The sequence below is a fragment of the Symphalangus syndactylus genome, chromosome 19, assembly GCF_028878055.3.
Source record: "Symphalangus syndactylus isolate Jambi chromosome 19, NHGRI_mSymSyn1-v2.1_pri, whole genome shotgun sequence".
Taxonomy (NCBI): domain Eukaryota; kingdom Metazoa; phylum Chordata; class Mammalia; order Primates; family Hylobatidae; genus Symphalangus; species Symphalangus syndactylus.
Window position 1 is genome coordinate 13,544,423 of NC_072434.2, and position 22,322 is coordinate 13,566,744.

The 22,322-nt window shown below is 48.4% G+C and overlaps 2 protein-coding genes across 16 annotated transcripts in view; one reads left to right on the plus strand and one right to left on the minus strand.

Annotated features, from left to right (window-relative positions):
• LAMB3 (laminin subunit beta 3) overlaps window positions 1–22,322 on the plus strand; it is a 207,982-nt gene that overhangs the window by 164,165 nt on the left and 21,495 nt on the right. For 5 of the 14 annotated variants that reach the window (XM_063613110.1, XM_055235153.2, XM_055235154.2 and 2 more), the window contains 5 exons: window positions 1,650–1,857; window positions 2,261–2,402; window positions 2,707–2,883; window positions 3,668–3,821; window positions 4,903–5,416. In XM_063613110.1, the coding sequence (XP_063469180.1) occupies window positions 1,650–1,857; window positions 2,261–2,402; window positions 2,707–2,883; window positions 3,668–3,821; window positions 4,903–5,039 (818 nt within the window). In that variant the 3' untranslated portion in view covers window positions 5,040–5,416. Of the gene's footprint in view, window positions 1–1,649; window positions 1,858–2,260; window positions 2,403–2,706; window positions 2,884–3,667; window positions 3,822–4,902; window positions 5,417–10,007; window positions 11,658–14,621; window positions 14,826–22,322 lie in introns of those variants that run through there. The other 9 variants (XR_010114547.1, XR_010114546.1, XR_010114548.1 and 6 more) reach the window with 7 other exon arrangements.
• Window positions 6,371–22,322, minus strand: part of CAMK1G (calcium/calmodulin dependent protein kinase IG) — a 30,504-nt gene continuing 14,552 nt past the window's right edge. The window contains exons 3-13 of one of the 2 annotated variants that reach the window (XM_055235164.1): window positions 20,187–20,315; window positions 17,025–17,099; window positions 14,639–14,777; window positions 13,873–13,996; window positions 12,386–12,461; window positions 11,236–11,348; window positions 10,399–10,477; window positions 8,763–8,850; window positions 8,099–8,523; window positions 7,397–7,524; window positions 6,371–7,269 (exon numbers count right to left, since the gene is read on the minus strand). In XM_055235164.1, the coding sequence (XP_055091139.1) occupies window positions 7,434–7,524; window positions 8,099–8,523; window positions 8,763–8,850; window positions 10,399–10,477; window positions 11,236–11,348; window positions 12,386–12,461; window positions 13,873–13,996; window positions 14,639–14,777; window positions 17,025–17,099; window positions 20,187–20,315 (1,339 nt within the window). In that variant the 3' untranslated portion in view covers window positions 6,371–7,269; window positions 7,397–7,433. The remainder of the gene's footprint in view (window positions 7,270–7,396; window positions 7,525–8,098; window positions 8,524–8,762; window positions 8,851–10,398; window positions 10,478–11,235; window positions 11,349–12,385; window positions 12,462–13,872; window positions 13,997–14,638; window positions 14,778–17,024; window positions 17,100–20,186; window positions 20,316–22,322) is intronic. The other variant, XM_055235165.2, reaches the window with a different exon arrangement.

The window sequence follows — 22,322 nt, forward strand, 5'->3', positions numbered from 1 at the left end:
GTACTTCCTTGTTCACGTGCCTGTCTCCCATTAGATTTCCAGCTCCATAAAGGCAGGGACTGAGTTTAATTTGATTTGCAGTCTCAACTCTTCCCATGCTTTTGCTGAAAGCAGTAAATATTTACTGAGCCCATCCTGAGACCCAGAAGGCTCTGCGACTGAATGTCATACAGATTGAGCCTGAGGGCGCAGCTGAAGTGGTGCAGAGTAAAGGAAGGGCCAGATCTAGGTGGGGATGTGCTCATCCTAGAAGGCTTTCTGGGGAAGGTGCATGTGAAGCCTTGTTTTGAGAGTGGGACTCTGGGTTAGATGAGAGGTCGACGATCTCTATGAGGAAGGTCCTTATGAAAGCTTGCTGCTGGGATAAACCCACTTAATGAAACTCAACCACAGTTATGCCGCATGCAAGCCCCGAGGGACACAGCAATGAACAAGCATGGCTTCCACCCTCCAGGAGTGCCCTTCCACCTGGCATGGGATGGGGCAGGGAATAAGACCTGTGTGTCCAGCTAGTATCCTCTAGTTGTAGAGTAAGGCTGGGCCTGGTGCCCCAGAGGAGTTCAGGTCCCAAAGCAAATCATCTGGGTGAGTGGGTGCCCCCCTCCTTAATACCTCAATACCAGTGAAATCTGTAAAAGCAAATTGGGAGAGATGGGGAGGAGATGTCATCTCTGTACTTCTGACCTTACCCTCTGACCCAGAGTTGGTTTGTAACAAATCTTGCAAATGGATTGTTTCATGTTGTACCTTCAGGTTGGGGATTGATAATCCTTTTTCACAGATCAGGAAACTGAGCTTAGAGGAATCACTTGACTTGCCCAGGTGACTTGAATAGTAAAGCAGAGATCTGAACCTGAAGCCCTGTCAATCATTCATTCACTCCACGCACATGAGGACCTCCAAGTGCCAGGCACTGTGCTGGGATCTGGGGATACAGCTGTGGACAAAACCCAGCCCCTGCCCTTGTAGAGCTTACATTCTAGAGGAAAAGAGACCAAAAAAAAAAACAGTTAAATGAGTACAGTGTTTGGCACATGGGTGGTGCAAGCGCTAGAGAGAAAGATGAGGCAGGGAGGGATGATAAGGTGTGCTACAGTCTAGGGTGGAGGTTGCGATTCTAGATTGGATGGCTGGGGTTGGCCTGCCTGAGAAGGTGATATTCCAGCAAAGATTTGATCATTCTTATTTGCCTTTGCAAAACTGAGCAGTCTTGCCTGAGCGGGAGTGCCGGGAAGGGGTCTTTTTGCCAAGGAAGCAGCTCTGGTTTCTGGCCACTCTTCCCAATTTAGGGCTGATTGTGCATGTGCTGCAGGCATTGTTCAGTACCAGCTGTCTGGCACCGCCTCCTTCTCCCCAGCCCGCAGCTTCCTGTGGCACCAGACACTTAGTTGCCGCAGCTGTGATGACACCCCTCCTCCTCCTCCCTGCTGCAGCATGGAGCACAGGATAGTCATCCTCCTACAGCATTCCCAGAAGTCCCCGGAGAACGGGCACCTGAGTCTGGTTGAGAGGGGGCAGCAGCTCCTTGGGACACCACGGTAGAGGGGCCACTGCGGGTGCCTTCCACAAGTGCTGCTCAGCTAGGAGAGGCCTCAGATCTCTGGGGAGGTTAGTGGGCTCCCACAGTTGAATGCATTATTGTCTTCCAGACCCCGACACTGATGCAGCCACTATCCAGGAGGTCAGTGAGTCCGTGCTGGCCCTGTGGCTGCCCACAGACTCAGCTACTGTTCTGCAGAAGATGAATGAGATCCAGGCCATTGCAGCCAGGCTCCCCAACGTGGACCTGGTGCTGTCCCAGACCAAGCAGGACATTGCCCGCGCCCGCCGGTTGCAGGCTGAGGCTGAGGAAGCCAGGTATGGCCTTGGGCCCTGAACTTCTCTCTGCCCAGGATTAGGCTGGCGTTTTGCTCCTCAACTCTGTTGCTGGGAGAGGGGTACAGAGGCCTGGGAGACAGGAGGGGGTGCTTACCGTGGTGGAGAGTGGTACACAGAGTCCAGAGTGCAGGTTGAACTTAATTCGCATGACTGTGTCTTCCTTATTGGAAACTGCCCAGAAGGTGTCTCGGGCATAACACAAACATTCATCACGTCTGCTTGGTGGGGTCCTGGGACATCAAAGCTACTGAGTTAATACTTTCCTTGCTCTTTGTCTTGGCTGGGAAGGGTGTTCTTTTGGACTGGTGTGTGAGTCGAACTACACATTGATTCACTGTTCACTCATTCTCTCTCTCCTCTCCCTCCTGCTTCTCTCACCCAGGAGCCGAGCCCATGCAGTGGAGGGCCAGGTGGAGGATGTGGTTGGGAACCTGCGGCAGGGGACAGTGGCACTGCAGGAAGCTCAGGACACCTTGCAAGGCACCAGCCGCTCCCTTCGGCTTATCCAGGACAGGGTTGCTGAGGTGAGGCATCATGGCTTCCTCCGCCCATATTCAGGCATAAACAGGAAAATTTGGGCACCAGGCATAGAAAATGCCAGAAAGTGACTAGATAAAACCTGAGGTGGAGTTCTAGAGGAGGGTGACAAGTTTTGGGCTGGCTTTGGGCCTTGGCTGGGATGCAGAAGGCAGGGGTGAGAGGTGGGCAATTGTGATTGTTCTGGTTGGAGAGGGTTTTTGCTGCCTGATGAGTTGGAGAAAAAATGGGGATGAACCCCCCCACCTATGAGACCCACCACAAAGGCCAGATCTCCCTCTTTCCACAAAGGTTCAGCAGGTACTACGGCCAGCAGAAAAGCTGGTGACAAGCATGACCAAGCAGCTGGGTGACTTCTGGACACGGATGGAGGAGCTCCGCCGCCAAGCCCGGCAGCAGGGTGCAGAGGCAGTCCAGGCCCAGCAGCTTGCAGAAGGTGCCAGCGAGCAGGCATTGAGTGCCCAAGAGGTACAGAGAAGGCAGAGTTAGCTCAGTGATGTACAGCCAGTGAGGGGGTCCTAGGCAGGAGAGGACTTTGCACACTTTATAAGACCACAAACTCAAAAGTGCTTAGAATAACAGAACCAGAAGAGGCTTGAGAATCAACCCAAACCTGGTCAGGCATCGGATTTCTCCCTCCACTGCCTTTGGTGTAGCTGGCTCAGGGACACTGGAGATGACCTAGTCCAGTCCCTTTCCTTTTACAGATGAGGTGGTGACTTGTTCACAGGCCTAAGAATCATCTACAAAGCAGGTCCCCTGACACTGGATCCAGAGCTTGTCTCTTGGATCCCCAGCCTGGACAGATGCTCTTTGCTTAGTCTAACCCGGGCTCCATGATTGTCAGAATTAGATGAGAGAGAAGATCAAAGAGCCCATTCTCAGTGTCTCAAGCACACTACCTGCTCCCGCTATGGCCAGGAGCATTGGCACTTTCAATCCTGGCACAGTGACCAAGTTGCTAAGTATACTATTAAGTGACAGTTACTATTAATATCCTATGAGGTGACTGACATTGTCCTGGGAGTGAGGTGGGGCATGTCAAGAGCTGGAGACGGGAAGAGGGAAACACAGAAGTTTAAGTCATAGTCTGTGGCTCAGGGGTTTTAATAGGCAAAACCAATGTTATTGGGGGTTAATAGGAGGCGCCTTTCCACTGTGTATTGATTTGGGTGATATCAAGTGCTTTGGCCACAGGTCTTTAGGACCTTGCATGATGACGATGACACTGAGACTATTCTACCTTTTTCAGGGATTTGAGAGAATAAAACAAAAGTATGCTGAGTTGAAGGACCGGTTGGGTCAGAGTCCCATGCTGGGTGAGCAGGGCGCCCGGATCCAGAGTGTGAAGACAGAGGCAGAGGAGCTGTTTGGGGAGACCATGGAGATGATGGACAGGATGAAAGGTGAGGGAATGGTTTAGGGGCATGGATTATTGGGCATTTGTGAAGGCTGGTCCCACCCAACCCAAGGCTTCTGAAGCCTGTTCTTATTGGAGCTAGCTGTGCTATGGGAGTGAGATCAAATGAGATTTTTTCTGGACATCTAGCATGTATGAGGCTGGGGAATGCAGAGATGGTCCCATGACTTGTCCTGGCCTCAAAAAGCTTGCAATTAATGGGACCATTTTTTCTATTTTTGCAAACAGTGGGGTCATATTTTCTATTCCTATTGCTTTATGCTTAAGATGCATAGAACTATATTTAACAGGATGAGGTGGTCTCTGATAGGGGTTGAATAATAAGAGTTCTGGGGCTCAAAGAATAAATAATTTGAGAGAGACATATTCAGTGAAAGTAAGAAAAGAAGATTTGAGATGGGCCTGGAAGGATGTGTGGGCCTGGAAGGATGTGTAGGCCTGGGAGAAGCTGTGAGGAAGAGGAGGGACATTAGGATAAGGGTGTTGGGAAGCCCCAACAAGGTATGTTCTGACATAGGGACAGGAGAAGAGGGTTGCTGAGGAGCTGGTAGGAAAGAAGTGGCATGGGGTCAACACGACTTGTCCCTGTGCCTGGCTTCTAGTGTGAGGATGAGGAGGGTAGATAGCTCAGGAGGCGGTAGGGCACATCCAAGGGTTTTGAATATGATGGAAACATAATGAAAGTAGCTTTCGAAAGGGTTCCGAAGATTCCTTAGAAAGGAGAACAGGGGCTCCTGGGAACTAGAGTCATCGCTAAGATATGATGATGGGTATCTGTGACCTCCTTCATTAGCCTGGGACAGCTGTGAGAGCCCAGAGGGTCAGGGGCCCACGGATAATTAGGAGTGGGGGCCTGCTGGGTTTGGCCCCTGCCAGGTTACTAAGCATGGGATGGGGCTGGAGAGGCATGAAGCTGGAGGGGCACCACTGCTTTAGAGGCCAGATTTTTCTGGAGGGGATTCCTCTACACATGCTACCTCCAGTTAGCAGGAAGGGAAGGAAGGGTTGGGAGTCTTGGGGAGTCTCACCATCAACTCCTCCTCCTGCTGCTGTTCCATCTACCTCAGACATGGAGTCGGAGCTGCTGCGGGGCAGCCAGGCCATCGTGCTGCGCTCGGCAGACCTGACAGGACTGGAGAAGCGTGTGGAGCAGATCCGTGACCACATTAACGGGCGCGTGCTCTACTATGCCACCTGCAAGTGATGCTCCAGCTTCCAGCCCCTTGCCCCACTCATCTGCCACCTTTGCTTTTTGTTGGGGGCAGATTGGGTTGGAATGCTTTCCGTCTCCAGGAGACTTTCATGCAGCCTAAAGCACAGCCTGGACCACTCCTGGTGTGCAGCTGGTAAGATTACCCTGAGCTGCAGCTGAGCCTGAGCCAATGGGACAGTTACACTTGACAGACAGAGGTGGTGGAGATTGGCATGCCATTGAAACTAGGAGCTCTCAAGTCAAGGAAGCTGGGCTTGGCAGTACTCCCTGCCTTTAGTTCTCCACTAGGGAGGAATCCTGGACCAAACACAAAAACGTAACAAAAATGATGTAAAAATGAAAAGCTAAATAAAAATCTTTGGAAAAGAGCCTGGAGGTTCAACGAGGAAAAATGGTCTGTCCCCTCACTGGGTAAACTCTTGCCACTGTTTCTGTCTCCCATTTGGGGATTGTGGGGACTCCTCTATTCACACCCATAGTTTGCTCTTCTCTGTTCCACCCGTCTTGCTGGGCACCCAGATTTAGGGAGTCTGGGCCCCTCCGCCCCAGAACTTGATGGATTCTATCCTTGAGAGACCAGACAAGCAGTGTTCATCTCTAAGCAGCGATTCAACTGCTTGCTTACAGATGGGGAAATAGAAATCCAGGGAAGGGAAGGAACGTTCAAATTCATGCAGCTTCCGGAGGAAAGACTAAGACCAGAATCTATGTCTCTTGGGGTCTTAAAGAGAAGTTGTAAATGGATATGTGTGGGGGGTGGGGTGGACGATGATGTGGAATGGCATGGACATTTGTGTGTTAACCATGGCCCAAGCAGGTACTATGCTAGGCATTTTATCTACATTAACTTCTTGATCATTGTGAATCATTTTGATTATTTATTGGCCACAAGGCTGGGCACATCATCTGCATCATTTCATGATGCAGGTGGCACTGCTATTCCCATTGGAAAAGTGAGGAAGCTAAGGCACGAAAGCCTAAGTAACTTCCCCAAGGTCACAGATTTGGCAGGTTGGGGCAGAGCTGGGGCTCGAACTCATGCTCATCTAATACGACCATTAAGAGAATGGCCACTAAAGCCAGACTGCCTCAGTTCCAACAGAACCTGCCCCAAGGGGCTGTTGTGAGAAGTAATGAGTTAATGGTGTAACTCATGTCCAGTGCGTGGAGCACTGTATACTCGGCTGCATGCACATCTGTATGCACATCAGCTACAACTGCTGGTTCCTTGCTGACCCCAGCCATCCATGCACTCTCTACTCCAGACATGCTCAGAAGTCCCTGAACTGCTCCTGACTTTGAAAGAACCAAATGAAGCCTCATAGAGAAAAATATGTCCATTTTATTAAGCACAACACTGAGCGTGAAGCTGGAGGGGTGGAGGGTGAGGAAACTGGGGAAGGACAAGAATGATGTGCTGGACTTTCAAGGAGAGAAAGGGGAACAGAGGCAGGATTAGAACTCCTGGCAGACATTAAAATAGTCAACTTCCAAGGTTAACTCCATTGGGTGTGTGCACGGAGGGTATGTGGCCAGGATAAGAATTCCTTGCAGCCCTTGCTCATGAACTTCTTTCTATTCCACTTTGGAGGGTGTGGCACTGCTTTTAGACTGAGGCAGGGAGAAGGACCAGAAGTGTGCTGGCTGGGTCTCAGCACACTTGGGAGCTAATCCTGGAGTGAAGGATTAGAACTTGAAGAGCTCACAGGCAGACCACCATGGGGAGCTGCCTGTCATTCATGCAGATGGGCAGGCAATGACATTAATGAGCCCGATCTGGCCAAGAGGTTGGAGGCTTGAGAGGCGGGAGTGAGTGTGTGCAGAGTAGGAGTCTGGGTAGATGCTCCATATGGCTTTGCTTGGAGAAGGTGACACAGCCTGGCCAGCCCATTAAGCTTTTCACGACAAACAGCACAGACCCAGGCGAGAGCTATCTACGTACACTGCACAGAGCCACGGCACGTAGGGTGTGGGGCATACAGCAGGCAGGTCAGGGAGACCTGGAAGCCGGTGGGCACCGCTCCTCTGCTCACAGCTTTAACAAGGCTTCTATGCCTTGGGGCTCCCTCCTGGGCCTCCTGTGAGGGGCTGCCCTGCTGGCAGCAGGCTGGTGCTTCTGGCCAGAAACCGCTCCTGCTAGGCCCTGCTCCACTTGCTCTGCCTTCCTCCCTCTGCCGGATAGACACCAGGTTTGGAAGAGCGGAGGAGTTGAACATGTCTCCTGCAAGAGAAAGGGGCTCAGAGTGAGGTGGGGGCTGCTACCTGAGCCCACATCACTCACACTCTGGCATGGGGCTCTCCTCTGGGACAGAAACTCTCCCCAAGCCTCACACTGTGACCCTCCTCACCTGAAAATTGCAGTGACACAGGCACAGGCTCCAGGAATCACATAATGACACAGACTCCAGTCTGCCCTGCCCGGCAGTGGGAGCTGCCACTGGCTTTAACTGGTACCATGACCTCTGACTTGAAGTTCCTAGAAAGGAAATGAAGCAACAACCTTTGAAGTATTTGAGGGGAGAAGAAGAGTTGATGAGGCAGGGCAGAGGTGGTAGTTCTCTGTGCCTGTGGCATCCACTCAGCTCTCCCCTCATGAGGTTCAGAAAGTTCAAGAACCTGCAGAAAAGATGAAGATAACCAAGGCCCCCTACCCTTCCTCCTCCAAAGCACAGAGGCCCTGGAAACTCGGGGAATCTGATGCTCACCACTTGCACATACCCAGTTTTCTGTGGGATTTTATCATCTCTGTTGCTTCACTAACGTTTTATAGTACCTCTGTGAGGCAGGCTAAGTGGGTAAATAGACTTCAACCCATTTTACAGATGAGCAAAATAGAAGCAGAGACATTCACTGACTCGTCAATGGCCTCACAACTAGTAAGTGATGGGGACAGGGCTGGAAGCATTTTCCTCGCCCCCAATCCAGAACTCATCCCTCCCTATAGAGCTGCCTGTGAGTGGGAGAGGCCTTTGTGTCCATTTCTTGCAGTCCTGTTGGCTGATTTCTTTCAGACCCAAGCTGGGGCTCCATCTTTTGCTAAAAATACGTACTGTTTTTTGTTGGCCTTTTTGAGGAGTGTGGGCTCGGAGCAGTAGGAGGACTTTCCTTTGCTCCCAATGTTCAGGCAGCTGGAGCAGCAGCCACAGGGCCCAGCGGCCAGGGACCCCTGATGCATGGGCACCAGGCTGCTGCTGATGCGGAGGGAGCCGTTGACCAGGCAGTTGAGGGACCTGCCACCAGGGGCAGTGGGCTGGCGGCCGTGATGGCAGGGTAATTGGGTCAGGGCAGGGAGTGCTACACTGTGGTCCAGGACAGGTGCCTCGGTGATGGTGATCTCAGGGGAGCTGGATCTAGAGGTTTCTGAGGCTTGAGTTTCAGGCGGCCTGTTCTCCGCCTCTGGGCGGACGCCCGGGCTGTGCAGGTTCATGTGTAGCTTCCTCATGTGGTGCACCACAGCTGCTGCGTTGAAGGCTTGCTAAGGAGACACAAGAGCAGCCTCTGGCCTTCTGCAACCTCAGAGGGCCTCGGGGCTTAAACTTTCCCTTTGCCTTGTGGCCTCTTGAAACCTGGGTGCCCACTTCTCATTTCAGAGAGGGTACAGGGAGCTCCAATGCCTTCTGGGACATCCCAAGGAAAGCCCTTATGTCAGCCCCTGCCAGCCCAGCCTCTAGGGGCCCAGAACAGCTTTCCCAGCCCCTGGAGAGGACAGCTCACCCTCCACTTGCTCTTAGCAAAGTTCTTTTGGATCTGGAGGCTGACTGATGGGTAGATGTCCCGGTGGAGGGCTGTGTTCCCGTCAATCCTGTGGATGTAAGAGGGGACACCTGGCTACCGGGTGGCTATGGACACTCAGCCAGGGAGTGGGCAGGGTGCCTGCAGGTCCAGGTGAGAGCTGGGTAGAGTGCACAGAGGAAAAGTAGCCCACAGCAGGAAAGGGCTGCAAGGAGGGCTCCTCTGTCCCCCTGGGCAAGTAAGAGTGGGCTTTAGCTTTGGCAAAATCAAAAACTTTTAGAGCAGGGTCAACAAGCTATAGCCTATAGGCCAAATCGACCTATTGCCTGCTTTTGTAAATAAGGTTTTATCGGGACACAGTGGTGCCCACTAATTCAGGTATTGTCTGTGGCTCCTTTTGCACTGTGACAGCAGGGTTGAGTAGTTGCCATAAAGACAGTATAGCCAGGAAAGCCTAAAATATTTACTATCTGTTGCTTTATAGAAAAAGCTTATTGGACCCAGCATCACAGGGCACTAGGGCAGTCACCATCCTTTAGCTCAAAACCTTGCCTTGAACCCACCTCCTCCTGGAAGCCTTCCTCAATCAGGCCATCTAGCGCAGGCTGCCCCTTTCCTAACCCCTTCACCTCTTATTCACTGGTCTCTAAGTGTTCCTCAGACACCTGCTCTGTGCATAGTACTGTGCCAACTACTAATAGACCTCGAGAAGTAAGAGACATGGGCCCTGACCCCTAGGAGCCTACAGTCTAGGTGTGGGGTGTTGTTCATGCTATGGACTGCAGTAATACATGGTAAGCTGTGTGATTAATGAAGAGAACTGGGGAGATTGGGATGGGCTGCAGGGGTCAGGGGCTTCAGGGAAGGGCAGAGACTGATCTGGATCCTGAAAGATGCTACATACAGGGCAAGAGGCGGGACATTGTAGGTAGTGGGAATGATCTGATCCAAGGTGTAGTTAAGACAGAGCTTGGTATGTGGGGTGAGGGATGGCAGGGAGACAGGTATAGCTCCCAGGCCTATCTGGACAGAGGAGGTATGCTGGCAATCCTGGGAGAAGAGGCTGGAGATAAAGGGTCAGGACATATTAGGGAAACTGGAAAGACAAAGGAATCCAGGCTTGCTGGGGTATGAAGTGGAGAGCTATTGTAAATTGAGTTGGGGAGTAACATGAAAAAGTATTTTAAGATTTTCTTTTTCCTAATTTGCCAATCGGTTTCTTTGCAGTTGTTCTTAAATCACTTCACCTGGAACAGTTCTTGATCCCTGAGTAAAACAAAGCTCTTAAGGACAGGACAGAGTTGCCCATTCCTGGCCCCTCTTGAATAACTAGTACTGAATATTGCACCCTGTCCCAGTGCTGAATGACAGCGCTCAGCTGCACCTGCCTCCTGCACTTGACCAGACAACCCAGCTGCTACCCTTGCATCAGAACCTGCTCCACTGTATGCTGCTTGAATCTCCACCTGGGCCTGATGAACAATGGCATGGTCCTTGCTTGTCACAACATTAAATGGATCAGGGCAAGCAGATTCCGGAGGAATGCAATATGAATGAGTCAGCATGGTTTTGGGAACTACAGGGCTGGGGTCTAGAGTCCACTCCATGTCTCACTCACCAGGGGTGACTCAAGGCCTTCTCACAGGTGTACCGCTCATTCGGATCCTTCTCAAGCAAGTGGCAAATAAAGTCCTTGGCTAAGGGGAGCAATCAAAGACACGACGACTAAGGACCAGATTTCATGACTGATGGAAATTCACTTCCGGGCTGGTGGGTGGCAGTGAATGCATCTTTAGCTGATCTTCCAAAGAGGCAATTTTAAGAGTCTTAGAAGAGGAAAAAAAAATCCAAACCACCTAACAACAACCCACCATAAATCACCAAAGAAGGGAAGCTCCAAGCCGCCTCACCCACACAGCACTGCAGAAGCATCACTAGTCACGAGGCCCCCATGTGCCTGCACATCACATGTGCATGTGTTTGCATTGAAATGGGCCAGCACTGGCACATGGGCATGCATGTGAGTGCTGGATTGTTCCAGCTCCGATTTCCACTTAACAGGTCCAACAATCACGTAATGATCATCTTCTCTCACACATAGATATTGCATGCTCTTTCTTGGTATCTAACGCCTTAGTTTTGCTGTTCTTGCCTGGAACTCTCCCCTTGCCACCTGGCTCTGCCCTCCTGGCCCATCTTCTAAACTGCCCACCCCATCTCCTTATCAGGCATACTGTGGTTCTGCCTCCAGAAAAACAAAAGCATAGCTGTTAGATGTAAATAATTTATTGGGTCTTTGAAGCAGATGAAGATTTCTCCACTTTCCTTGGCAGCCTGTTCTGTAAGATCCCCAGGGACTTTGAAGAGCCAGGACTGTCATCCTTTGTTAAGCTCATTTCTCTTGGCAGCCTCTACCTTGAGCCTGTTATCTCTCCTTCACCCCTACTGGCCTTACCTGACTCAGAAATGTCATCCCAGAATGGAGACTCGAACTCATAGTAGCCCTCTTTGATCTTCTCAAAAAGCTTAGACTCTGTTTCTTCATAGAATGGGGGGTATCCACAGAGCCTGCAGCAGGACAGGAAGGAGGCATACTACTGAACAAACCTGTCCTCCCTGAGCCAGCCTCTCTGTTCTCCTAGGCTCCCACTGTATACACAGGTGGGCACTGAAGGTCCCAGAACAGTGGCGTGACCAGGACATGGAGCTGCCTCAAATTCAAGAATGGTACAGGTCCCATAAAGTGTTTATGCAAGTGCCAAGCTTTGGCACAGGCATCCCTAGAATGTCCCTGCGTACATTATGCCCTCAAACCCTTGCCACCTCTCCTTGTACTTTCCCTGACTTATGAATGCTATATAAAATATCTTCAAGAAAGATGGTAGACTGTCTACTTGAATGTAAGTTTGATGAAGGATTTATTTAGGCTGTGTTGTTCGCTGCTGGATTCTTTCGAACCTAGCACAGGTATAGATGCAGAGAAGATAGGCAGTGAATATTGGTTGAGTGAATAAATGAGAGTACTTATTCAACATAAATGGAGGAGATAATTGAAACCAGGTTATTTTCCTAAGAGCAAAGTTTGCTATAGGTGAGGAGGGATGGTGGGGAAGAGGTGATGGGCAGGTTAGGAAAGGGAGAGCTTGGGAATGTGTGGAGAGGAGTGAAAAGGAGAGACCCTGACCAGCTTCATTCAGGCCACAGTTTTGCCTTGGGAAAGCTGAGATGCAGGAACAGAGGGTCCACCTGGCTTCCAAGCCTGTCTTGGCCTCTCTCTTTTTCACTGTTCATTCCACAGAGTGGGATGCAACACATTTATAGGCAGTAAAAGGGGCAGGGGTGCAAGAGGAGGGAGTGCCAGGTGGCTGTGCAGTGGATTCACGCTGAGCTCTGTTTTAAAACTCGGTGGAGGTCAAGAGAGAGGAAGCTTTTAAGCTGTGTGTACATGTATGTGTGTGTGTGTGTGTGTGTGCACCTGTGTGCCCGTGTGCCTGTGTCTGTGCACATGCACATGCTTGGAGGAGGAGCTGAGACAGGGGAGGGAATGAGAAGGGGTAAGCAGGCTCCGAGACTTATCAGCTGAGCTCAGGCCAGCGTCTACTCACAATATGTAGGTGATGACGCCGATGGACCAGCAATCCACAGCCTTGCTGTAGGGTTTCTGGGCCAGCACTTCTGGAGCTGCAGCAGATCAAGGGCAGAGTCAGGGCTGGTGGCAAGAGGAGAGGGCTTTGGGGTGGGGGCTGAAGATCAGGCTTAGAGAATAGGAGTGGGGAAGACCTTGGGATGGTGGGGTTTCTAGGAGACTGAAAAATCCCTAAGGGTGGGGGCTGTGTCTCTTCTGGGAAGACTAAATCTTCCTGAAAAGAGAGACTGTGACTTCTGAATTAGTTTGTGAGTTTCCCCATGACAGGGTCGATGACTCCCCTGTTGGACTGGGGATCTCCAGGGCTATGTCTCCCTGATTACACTGAGTATTCTCTGAAGGCGGGGCCTGTCTCCCCACTCAGACACGGGATTCCCAGGGCAAGTGTGAGCTCTCTCCCTTCAGACTGGGAGATCTTCAGTGTAGAACTGTCTCTCCTCGACTAGACTGGGAGCCTCTGGGAGGCAGAGGCTGAGTCACCCCCATTAGGTTAGGAGCTCCTGGAGCAAAGGCAGTATGTCTCCCATCAGACTGTGGGTACCTTCTGAGGTGAGGCATTTAGTCTGTCCCATCAGATTGAGAGCTTTCAGAGGGCATGAGCCATGACTTCCTCTGATTAGGAGCCCTGTGGGGTGTAGAGAGCTGCCTTCTGTATTTCTCGCAGCTACCAGAGCTTTGTACCTGGTGGGACTCAATACCTACTGATGAGTGAATGACCTGCCTTTCTGGGAGGGTAGATTCCCTCTCTTGAGTCAGAGCTCTGCTTCCCATTACCCAACTGCAAACAGGTGATGACTGGTGAAGGGGGAAGGGACAGGAGCGGATGCTCTGAGTTTCAACTTTCTCTCCTGTAGATCCCAGGAATACTCTCCCAGGTGCCCTGCCTGCTCTCACTCTTTTTGGGGGCCCTGGAAACCTACAGGGATGTTCAAGCAGGAAGCTCCACCTCTGCCAATTTCCCAGAGTGCTTCATTGGGTGGACATTTAGGAGCCCATTTCTGGGTTCCTCAGGCCCAAATTCAATATCCTGTGCTTCCAGGCTCCCAAGAACTGGGGGCTAATGTCTCCAGAGTGGGAGAAAGGAGTAGGGCCGTTGCTCAGCCCCTCAGCTCTCTGCTGATCTCTGGGTTTGTGATCTTGTCTGCCCCTGGTCCAGCTGGAAAGACAAAGGCTGGAAGTCTATCTGCAGAAATGAGAGCCAAAGCATAGGCAGGGACTCTGGAGGGTTCAGGGGTAGGCGGTCTTTAAAAATGTAGAATTTGGGAGCTGTAGAGATAGATCCTGAGATGGATGAATTGGCTGGCCCTAAACTTTATGAGTGGATGTCTTACCTGGATAGCCCCTGAAGTTGAACCCTACGTTCTCAGAATCACCCCTTTCTATGAATGATAGGCATGTGGTTGAATGTAGCCAACTGGTCAACCTTCCTCCTGCTCCCAGACTTACCCACGTAGCCTGGGGTCCCACAGGCAGTGGACATGACACCATTCTGTTCCATCTTGGACAGACCAAAGTCAGTGATCATGATCTTAGAATTCTCTTCAGGGGTAAGGTACAGCAGGTTTTCGGGCTGCAGGAGCAAAAATATGTAGTGTAGGATATAACCACCTGAAGCAAGTATTTTCCTTCCCCTCGATACATAATTTCATAGGAAGCTGAGCCCTAGGCTCCTGACTTCAAGGCCAGCTCATCCTCCCCCGTTCTTCCCTCCTTCCTCCTACCTGCACCCTCACACCAGTACTCTGCATCTTGCTTATGGCTCTGACTTTGCTCAGTCTTGTAACCATTAATATACTCACCCTTTCCTTCCCTCACTTCCAACTACCCCTGTTTGTGTTTTGAGGGAACCAATCTTTGGTTAATGGTGTCTGATCTCTCCAAAGTCCAGTGCAAGGCCTAGTACAATGTAGGCCCTCAGTGGTAAGTATTTTGTTGCATTGGGTTTTGACTGTGGCTGGATGTAAGAAATGTGTGTATTATTTTGGTATTGAAATAGGGTAAGGCATAGTGAAAGTTTCAGGAAAAGATTGAGGTGCAAATTAGTAACCATTGTTCACTCATCCAAGGTCTGTTTAAGGAATCTAAGGGCAGAAGGGGCCTTGGGAGTCACTAGTCCAACCCTCTTACTTTATGGAGCTTAGATGTCCCATAACCCATGCAGCTTCCTTAAGGGTCATTATCTGTTTCCCACCCAGGACTCCCGCCTTGACACCTTTAAGTCTCTGTGGACGATGCCATTCTCATGGAGGTATTTCACTGCTGACAAGACCTGCTGGATCACCAAACTGGCATCCTTCTCTGTGTAGACACCCCGCTCCAGGATCCGGTCAAAGAGCTCCCCACCGGAAACACTGTGGGCATAGGATCAAGACAGGAATTCAGTTCTCATTTCACTCAAAGTAAGGAGAAGGTGTTTGCTTTGAAGCCTTGGGGGACACAGCTGTGGTGGAACAGGCAGGCGCCCATGAACTGTGATTGAAGGGCTACCAGAAGGACTACTCCAGTCTCAGAACACCCACTCTGGGTACCTGGAGTGATATCACTAGGCAGTGATTTCTTTGGGCCAAGCATTGACCTCTCTTTCTGAAAATTTCCTTTAAAATGTAAATGCTTCCAGTTGGGGTTGCACAAGAAGCCAATAACCCCTTAGTGTGGACACACTTCTTAGCCACCTTCCTTCCTGGCCTATGGCACAGGAAGCCATGATGAAAGAGAGAGGTGACACAGAAATTAAGCAAAGTAGGAAAGCGAAGGCATGCAAGTGAGACTAACCGTACTTATATCAAGATTTCTTTCCTCATTTTGGGAAATTGGGCTTTGTAAAGCTGGAATTACAGGTAGGGCTTTAGGGGTGCTTTGAGACTCAAATGGTAGAGTATCTTAGGACCCAGGGGAGCTTAAAGATCAAGTCTGACTTCTATCTCATGAATACCGTCTACACTATTTTTGCCTAGAAATTTTCTAGTGAGTACTAGAACACATAAGTGTCAGAGAACACTCTACCTCCTAAGACAGTGTTTTTTTGCATCTTCCTAATGTTTCTGTAAGTTATGTTGAAACCTGCTGCCCTGTCATTTCTACCAGTGCTACCAATTCCACCCATTGGGACTGCACAGAACAAGAATAACAGCCTTTCCCGTGCACCTTTCCAGTATGCAAAGATAGTGAAATGCTCTCCGGAGGGCTTGTCTTCTCTGAGATAAGCGTTCCCAGACTATTTCAACCATGAGCCAGGGGTCCCAGTCCTCTCACCTTCCTAGTCCCCCTTACCACTGCCCCATGACATTAGATGTGGCCATCCATGCCCAACTAGTGATGAGGGAACAGAATTTTTCCAATCAACATTCACCTCATCCTGCTCTTTGGCTTTTGGTCTTTAGGCTTTGGGCTCTCCTATAGCAGCTGAAGGCCTGTAGGAAATACACTGTTTGTACAGAGCTATGAATTCTTAACCCTGAGGGGCCTGAGTCCTGGAGCTATGCTCTGAGGAGGCTTAGTGTCTCCTCAGGGACATCCAACCCTTCCCATCTCCTTGCCTCCCTGCCTTCTGAATTACTGTGTGCTAATCCTGTTGGCTCGGCCTCATTGAAGTACCTGATGGTCCCTGATCACTTGTTAGTGCCACTAGGGGCCCTTCCCACCTCACTCCCTTGAGTGCCTGCTATGTCTCTTTAGAGGTCCTCAGATGGGTCCCCCAGTTAATCAGGTGCTTAGGCCTGAGTTATCTCGTTAAAGTTTCTTAGTAATCAGCCCATCAGCCAAAAACCACGTTGTGTCCAGCCACGCTGAGATTGCAGAGTGGTGTGTGAGTGCGTGTGTGTGTGTGCATGTGCAAGTGTGTGTATTTGTGTGTGTGTGTGTACTTTATAAACAGAAGTGTCTTTGAGCCCAACGCTGAGCCCTTATGAACACCGACCAACCTCTACAGCAGTCGCTGTCAGGCAGAACTTTTGTTTGGATGTAGCAATGACGCAGAGACATTGCTAATGCAGCACCACTTCTGTCCTACAGATGGACACACACAATCACAGCCTGTCTTTAACTTTGGGTGGCTCTCTTTTGAGAAAGTCTTTCTTTATGTTGAAATATATCTACCTGTGCCTTCTGCTCCTACAGTAATTTTATGCTGGAGTGATGTTAAAACATTTACTATCCAATTTGATTAACATGTATTAGTCCAAAAGGACTGAAGCCACAGTGCCAGAAAAGGGTTCTGGTGACTCCTTGTTAGTCTGGCATTACCCCTTTGGTCGTTTGGTTGCAAGGGGCGAGGAGGGGTGGGGCAGCAGAAGGACATGGATGGGTTGGGGTCGCAGCTATTTGCTGACTAGTAGGAAATATTCTAACCACTGATAGGGTTGTCCTGGTGCAAAGGAGCTTATTAATCAGCCCAAGTTTACCCTGTGGCCCACACAGAACCTGCCCATGACCAGAGGCACACTCAGTCTAAAAGGACCCTTGGCATTTCTGAGCCTCCTGAATGAAGTCTTCATTTTTGTTTTTGAATCGCTGTCCATCCCTCACCAGCGACCAACCTCCTCTAGGCCTCCCAGGCCCCACCAGGCCTCTGTGAAGGAAGCAAGTCACCTTTCACTTACAGCTGCATGACCAGGTAGTAGTGGGTGGTGCTCTCGTAGATGTCCTCCAGGGTCACAATGTTTTCATGCTTGATCCTGGGAAAAATAAAGTGCACGATGAAAGGTGTGTGGTTAAGGTTGTCCAGACAAATAATGCAGACCTAGCCCAAGTTTCTGTTGGAGGCTTTTGATGGCAATGTTTAGGAAGCCTAGGTCTTTGTGAAGCCTTCATAATAAGTAGACTGTCACAAATTAATCCCAGAGAAAAGATTCCTGTGGTGGTGCTCGGTCCATGTTTACTGAATGAATAATTGATCATCCTTCCTTCAGGAAACAAACACTTTCTTGTTATGCCGGGAATCTCTTTAAACTTTACTAAAAGAGACAGTTAGAAGAATGCAGGAAGGCTAAGGGAGTACCCAACACTAGGTTATTCTACAAAGTGGGTATTCAGATGTTAGAAATATTGCATTTAAAAAGTACAGGTTGAGTATCCCATATCTAAAATGTTTGAGACTAGAAGAGTTTTTGGCATATTTAATGATATACCTTGGAGATGGGACCCAAGTCTAAACATGAAATTCATTTATGTCTCATGTGTACCTTATACACATAGCTGGTAGGTGATTTTTCATAATATTTAAAAAATAATTTTGTGCATGAAACAAAGCTTTGAATGCATTTTGACTGTGACCTGTCACATGAGGTCAGGTGTGGAATTTTCTGTTTGTGGCATCCTGTCAATGCTAAAAATGTTTCTGATTTTGGAGCATTTTGGATTTTAGATTAGGAATGTTCAACCTGCATACAATGGGAGGGATTCAGGTGAGCTGAGCCTCCTCGTGGATAACCACGGAGGAAGCATTGAAAAATTAGTGTTCCAGAATATTGTGAGAAGCAAGGTAGATGCTTATTTTTAGGGTTAGTTCTGTGGGATGACTTAGATGGTGATTCTCAACCAGGGACTATTTTGCCTCTCAGGGAACATTTGGCAATATCTTGAGACATGTTTGAGTGTCACGACTAGGGCAGGGGAAGGTGCTGCTGGCATCTAGTGGGTAGAGGCGGAAATGCTGCTAAACATCCAACACTGCACAGTACAGCCCCCAACACCACAAAGAATTATCTGGTTCAAAATGTCCACAGCATCATGGTGGAGAAGTCCAGCCCTCTGTTACCCTTGTTTGGGGTTACTCGGAGACTGAATAAAGCAGAATAATCATATTAGCAGAGAGGCTCGGCTTGCCAGGCAGCAATGCTGTGCATGCCTGTAAAGGAGAAAATTCTCTAAGAAGTTTACTCCTGGCTGTGCAGCACAGGGATTAAGGACTTAGGCTCAGAGTCAGTCAGGCCTGGGTTCAGATCCAGCTCAGGCAATTAGGTAACTTCAGCTGCTTATTCCAGTTTTCAAACCCTTACTTTCCTTGTCTGAAAAGTATGTATCTCTTATAGAATTGTATCAGGATGAAAGGAGATGATGCATAATGCTTAATACAGTGTCTGGAGAATAGTAAACACGTAATCAATAGTAGCTATCTTCTTTAAGATATTTTAGAAAATATAGACCTGGGTCAGTTGTACATGATGAATTCAACTATACTCATAAGCTGGCAATGCTAACATTAATTTATCAATTATTCACTCACTGAACAAACATTTATTGAGCACAAGTACTGTTGATACAAGGCAATAATAAGAAAAATGACATGGTCCTTGCTCTCACTTAGTTGAGAGTCTTTCTTTGCCTTAATCTCCCTGGATCCTAGACCTATGTCTCCAGCATGTTATGAAATGCCTTCATATTGAGATAGGTGTATACTCATATTCAGTATGTTGCAACCAATTTCTTTCTATTTCATCCAAGCCTACACATCCTCTTTGTTCTCTGTCCCAAGCAATGATATTGTTGTCCACTTGATTGCTCAATCTCAGGGTCTCTTTTAATGCTTTTGTCTTGTGTACTTTTACCAGTCAACCCCAAACCCAATCACTTCTCTCTTTGAAACATCTCTTGTATCTAGTCCTTTTAGGCACACATGATTCTTCCACTACCTTTGCTTGTATTCTCAACCCATGCCTAAATTATTGTGAAAGTCTTATAATTAGCCTCCTGTCCTCTAGGCTGGCACCCTCCAATCCATCCTCCACTGTGCTTGAGAGGGATGGCTCCAACATGTTAATCAGACAATGTGACTCCCCACTTAAAATCTCTGATGACTTCTTTTTGCCCACAGAATAAAGCCAACATTCCTTATCATGGCATCTAAGATCCTTTGTAATCAGGTCTCATTTCATGATTTGAGTCTCATGACTTGTCTCTTAATACTATGCACTCTAAATTCAGGGATTTTCAATACTCACTCTTCCCTAAAAGCCCTTGCACTTCCATGGTTCTACATTAAAGTTTATGCTAGTCTTGGCCTGAATTCCCTTTCTGTATTGCCTTTCTTGACCCACAAAGTGTGACTCATCTATCAAGGTCCATCTGCTTTGAAAGTGGTCCAATAACTTATGCTCATAAAAACACACGCATAGGCAAAATGAATCTTTATCTCCTCCAAACTCTGCCTTCTGCTAGTGTGACTCACATCCGATTTTGTTGGATTTTCTTATGGGCACCTCTGTATCCAGCGTAGGCTCCTGAGGGTAAGGAATTTTGTCTGCCTCATCCTTGTGGTCCTGATCCTGTGTTGATGTACCTAATACACTTTTGGTACACCATAAGGGTTTCACAAGGGTCTGTTCTAAGAGTCTTGCTGTAAACATTTGATGATTTGCAGTATTGCCTTCACCATGATGGTTGGAGTGCTGAACCTCCATGTGCTTTGTTATAAATTGAAGCTAATTTCCAAATCTTATGCTGCCTCCTTAATTATTAATTCTTCCCGATGTTGGCCCTCAATTGATTTTTGTTCCTTTGAGCTAATTACTCTCCAGCCTATGTGCACAAACCAGTTCTGCCACCAGTGGGTTTGCTCATCAATTTGTTGCCAAAAAAAAAAAAAATTCAGCTAGGACAGCTGTCCAACTAAACTTAGCTAATTGGCTGAACTGACCCATCAGCTCAATCAAAGGGAGCAATGCCTTTGGGTGGAGAAATCCAGTCCTAGTCCTTTTTGAAGGTAATTTGTGAAGAAAATATTGTGATCCCATAGTGATCCAATCAACCCTAGACCCACTCACTTTTTCAACACAGCAATCTCATTCTCCAGGCTGCTGTCCCGGAAGGCAGGTGACTTCTTGATGCACTTCAGAGCAAAGAGCTTCCCAGTCAGTCTTTGCTTCACCAGGAAAACTTCTGAGAAAGCTCCTCTGAGGAGAAGATACCAAAAGATAAAACTTAGTAGGGGGCAGACATCTTACATTTCCAGATGTGAGACCTCAGAAAGGATGCAACAGAGTCTATGTAGTCCTCTGACCCCAAAGGCATATCCTGAATTTAAATCTGGAAGAAACATCAGGAAAATACAAAATGTAAAAAAGGCCAGGGGGGAACCTGTATTCTTCCAAAATGCCAATGTCATAAAAAAGCTAGGGAGAGATAACACCCAAGTGCAATACCAGACCCTAGACTGGAACCTGTACTGGAGGGGAAAAATGCTATAAAACACATAATAGGGTCAATTGATAAAACTGGAGTAGGGATGACAGACTAGGTACACTCAATGTGTCAATGTTCAATTCACTGAAGTTGAGAACCATACTATGGTCGTGTAAGGGAATACCCCATCCCTAGAAATATACACAAACGTCCTTGATAGGTAAAAGGTCATGATGTCTGTCCACAACTAACTCTTGGGAGATTAGGAAAGAATCGCCTTTCTACATCTATCTCTACAAATCTACAGAGAACATAGCAATGAGAAGGCAGATGGGGGAAATTGTGAACAAGAGGTGAATCTGGGCAGGGGGCATTTGGAAATTCTTTCTACCATTCTTATTCTTATTTTATTTTATTATTCTTTTAGAGATGGGGCGTCACTATGTTGCTGATCTGGTTAGGCTCTGTGTCCCCACTCAAATCTCATCTGGAACTATAATCCCCATAATCCTCATAATCCCCATAATCCCCATGGGTCAAGGGAGAGACCAGGTAGAGGTGATTGGCTCATGGGAGCGGTTTCCCTCATGATGTTCTCATGATAGTGAGTGAGTTCTCATGGGATCTGATGGTTTTATAAGGGGCTCTTCCCCCTTTGCTTGGCACTTCTTCCTGCTGCCTTGTGAAGAAGGTGCCTTACTTCCCCTTCACCTTCCACCATGATTGTCAGTTTCCTGAGGCCACCTCAGCCATGCTGAACTGTGAGTCAATTAAACCTCTTTCCTTTATAAATTACCCAGTCTTGAGCTGTTCTTCATAGCAGTATAAAAATGGACTAACCCAGTTGACCAAACTGGTCTTGAACTCCTGGGCTCAAGCAACTCTTCTGCTTTGGCTTTCCAAAGTGTTGAGATTACAGGTATGAGCCACCAAGCCTGGTGCTATTCTTATTTTTGAAATGTTTTTCTAAGTTTGAAATTATTTCCAACTGAAAAGTTAAACAATCAAACTTAGAGGCAAAGTGAAAGGGTAGATGAGGGAAGGACTGATAATTACTCTTCATTGTCCTGTGGGCGCTGCTGAGTTATGTTGATGGCAGGTGAATCTGACATGCTAATATGCTTTCCAATTTAAAGATCATATTGGAAGAAAAAGATCCCACCACAGATTCAGGGACTAGGCGGGTGTTATTTCCTGGTTCTATAGTTTGGGAATGACCCCTAGAGACAGAGACTCCACTGCAGCTGTGGAGAGATTTCTTCACTTGGCATGCCCACTAAAAAGAAGCCACTACAGAGTCAATTCACGTCACTTTCAATGTGACTCAGCGTGGCACGCTGGAATGGAAGCTGGAGGTAGCACAGGGGACAGAGTGCAGATACAGTGAGAACAAAAAGACTCCTCTCTCAATTTTAGATGATGGTGATCACCCTGTACCAGTTATCAGAGCCCAGGGTGCTGAGCAACCTCTCATTCATTCAGTAGGATCTGCAAAGACAAAAGACAGAACGTGGCAGTCTCTGAGGCAGGCTCTGAAGACAGAGCAGGTGGAACCAATGGGAATACAGGGCAGGATTCCAAATTACAGGCCTCTTGGTTTGAAGGGGGTCCTCTGGAGATCAGGCTATCAGACCAGCAGTTAAGCTAGGTACAGATGCTGAAGCCTGATTGTTCACGTTAGAATCTCAGCTTTTGGGGTAAAAAGTCACTTAACTCCCATATTCCCAGTTTCCTCATCTGAAAAGTGTGAGTGTCAATAGTATCTGATTCACAAGGTT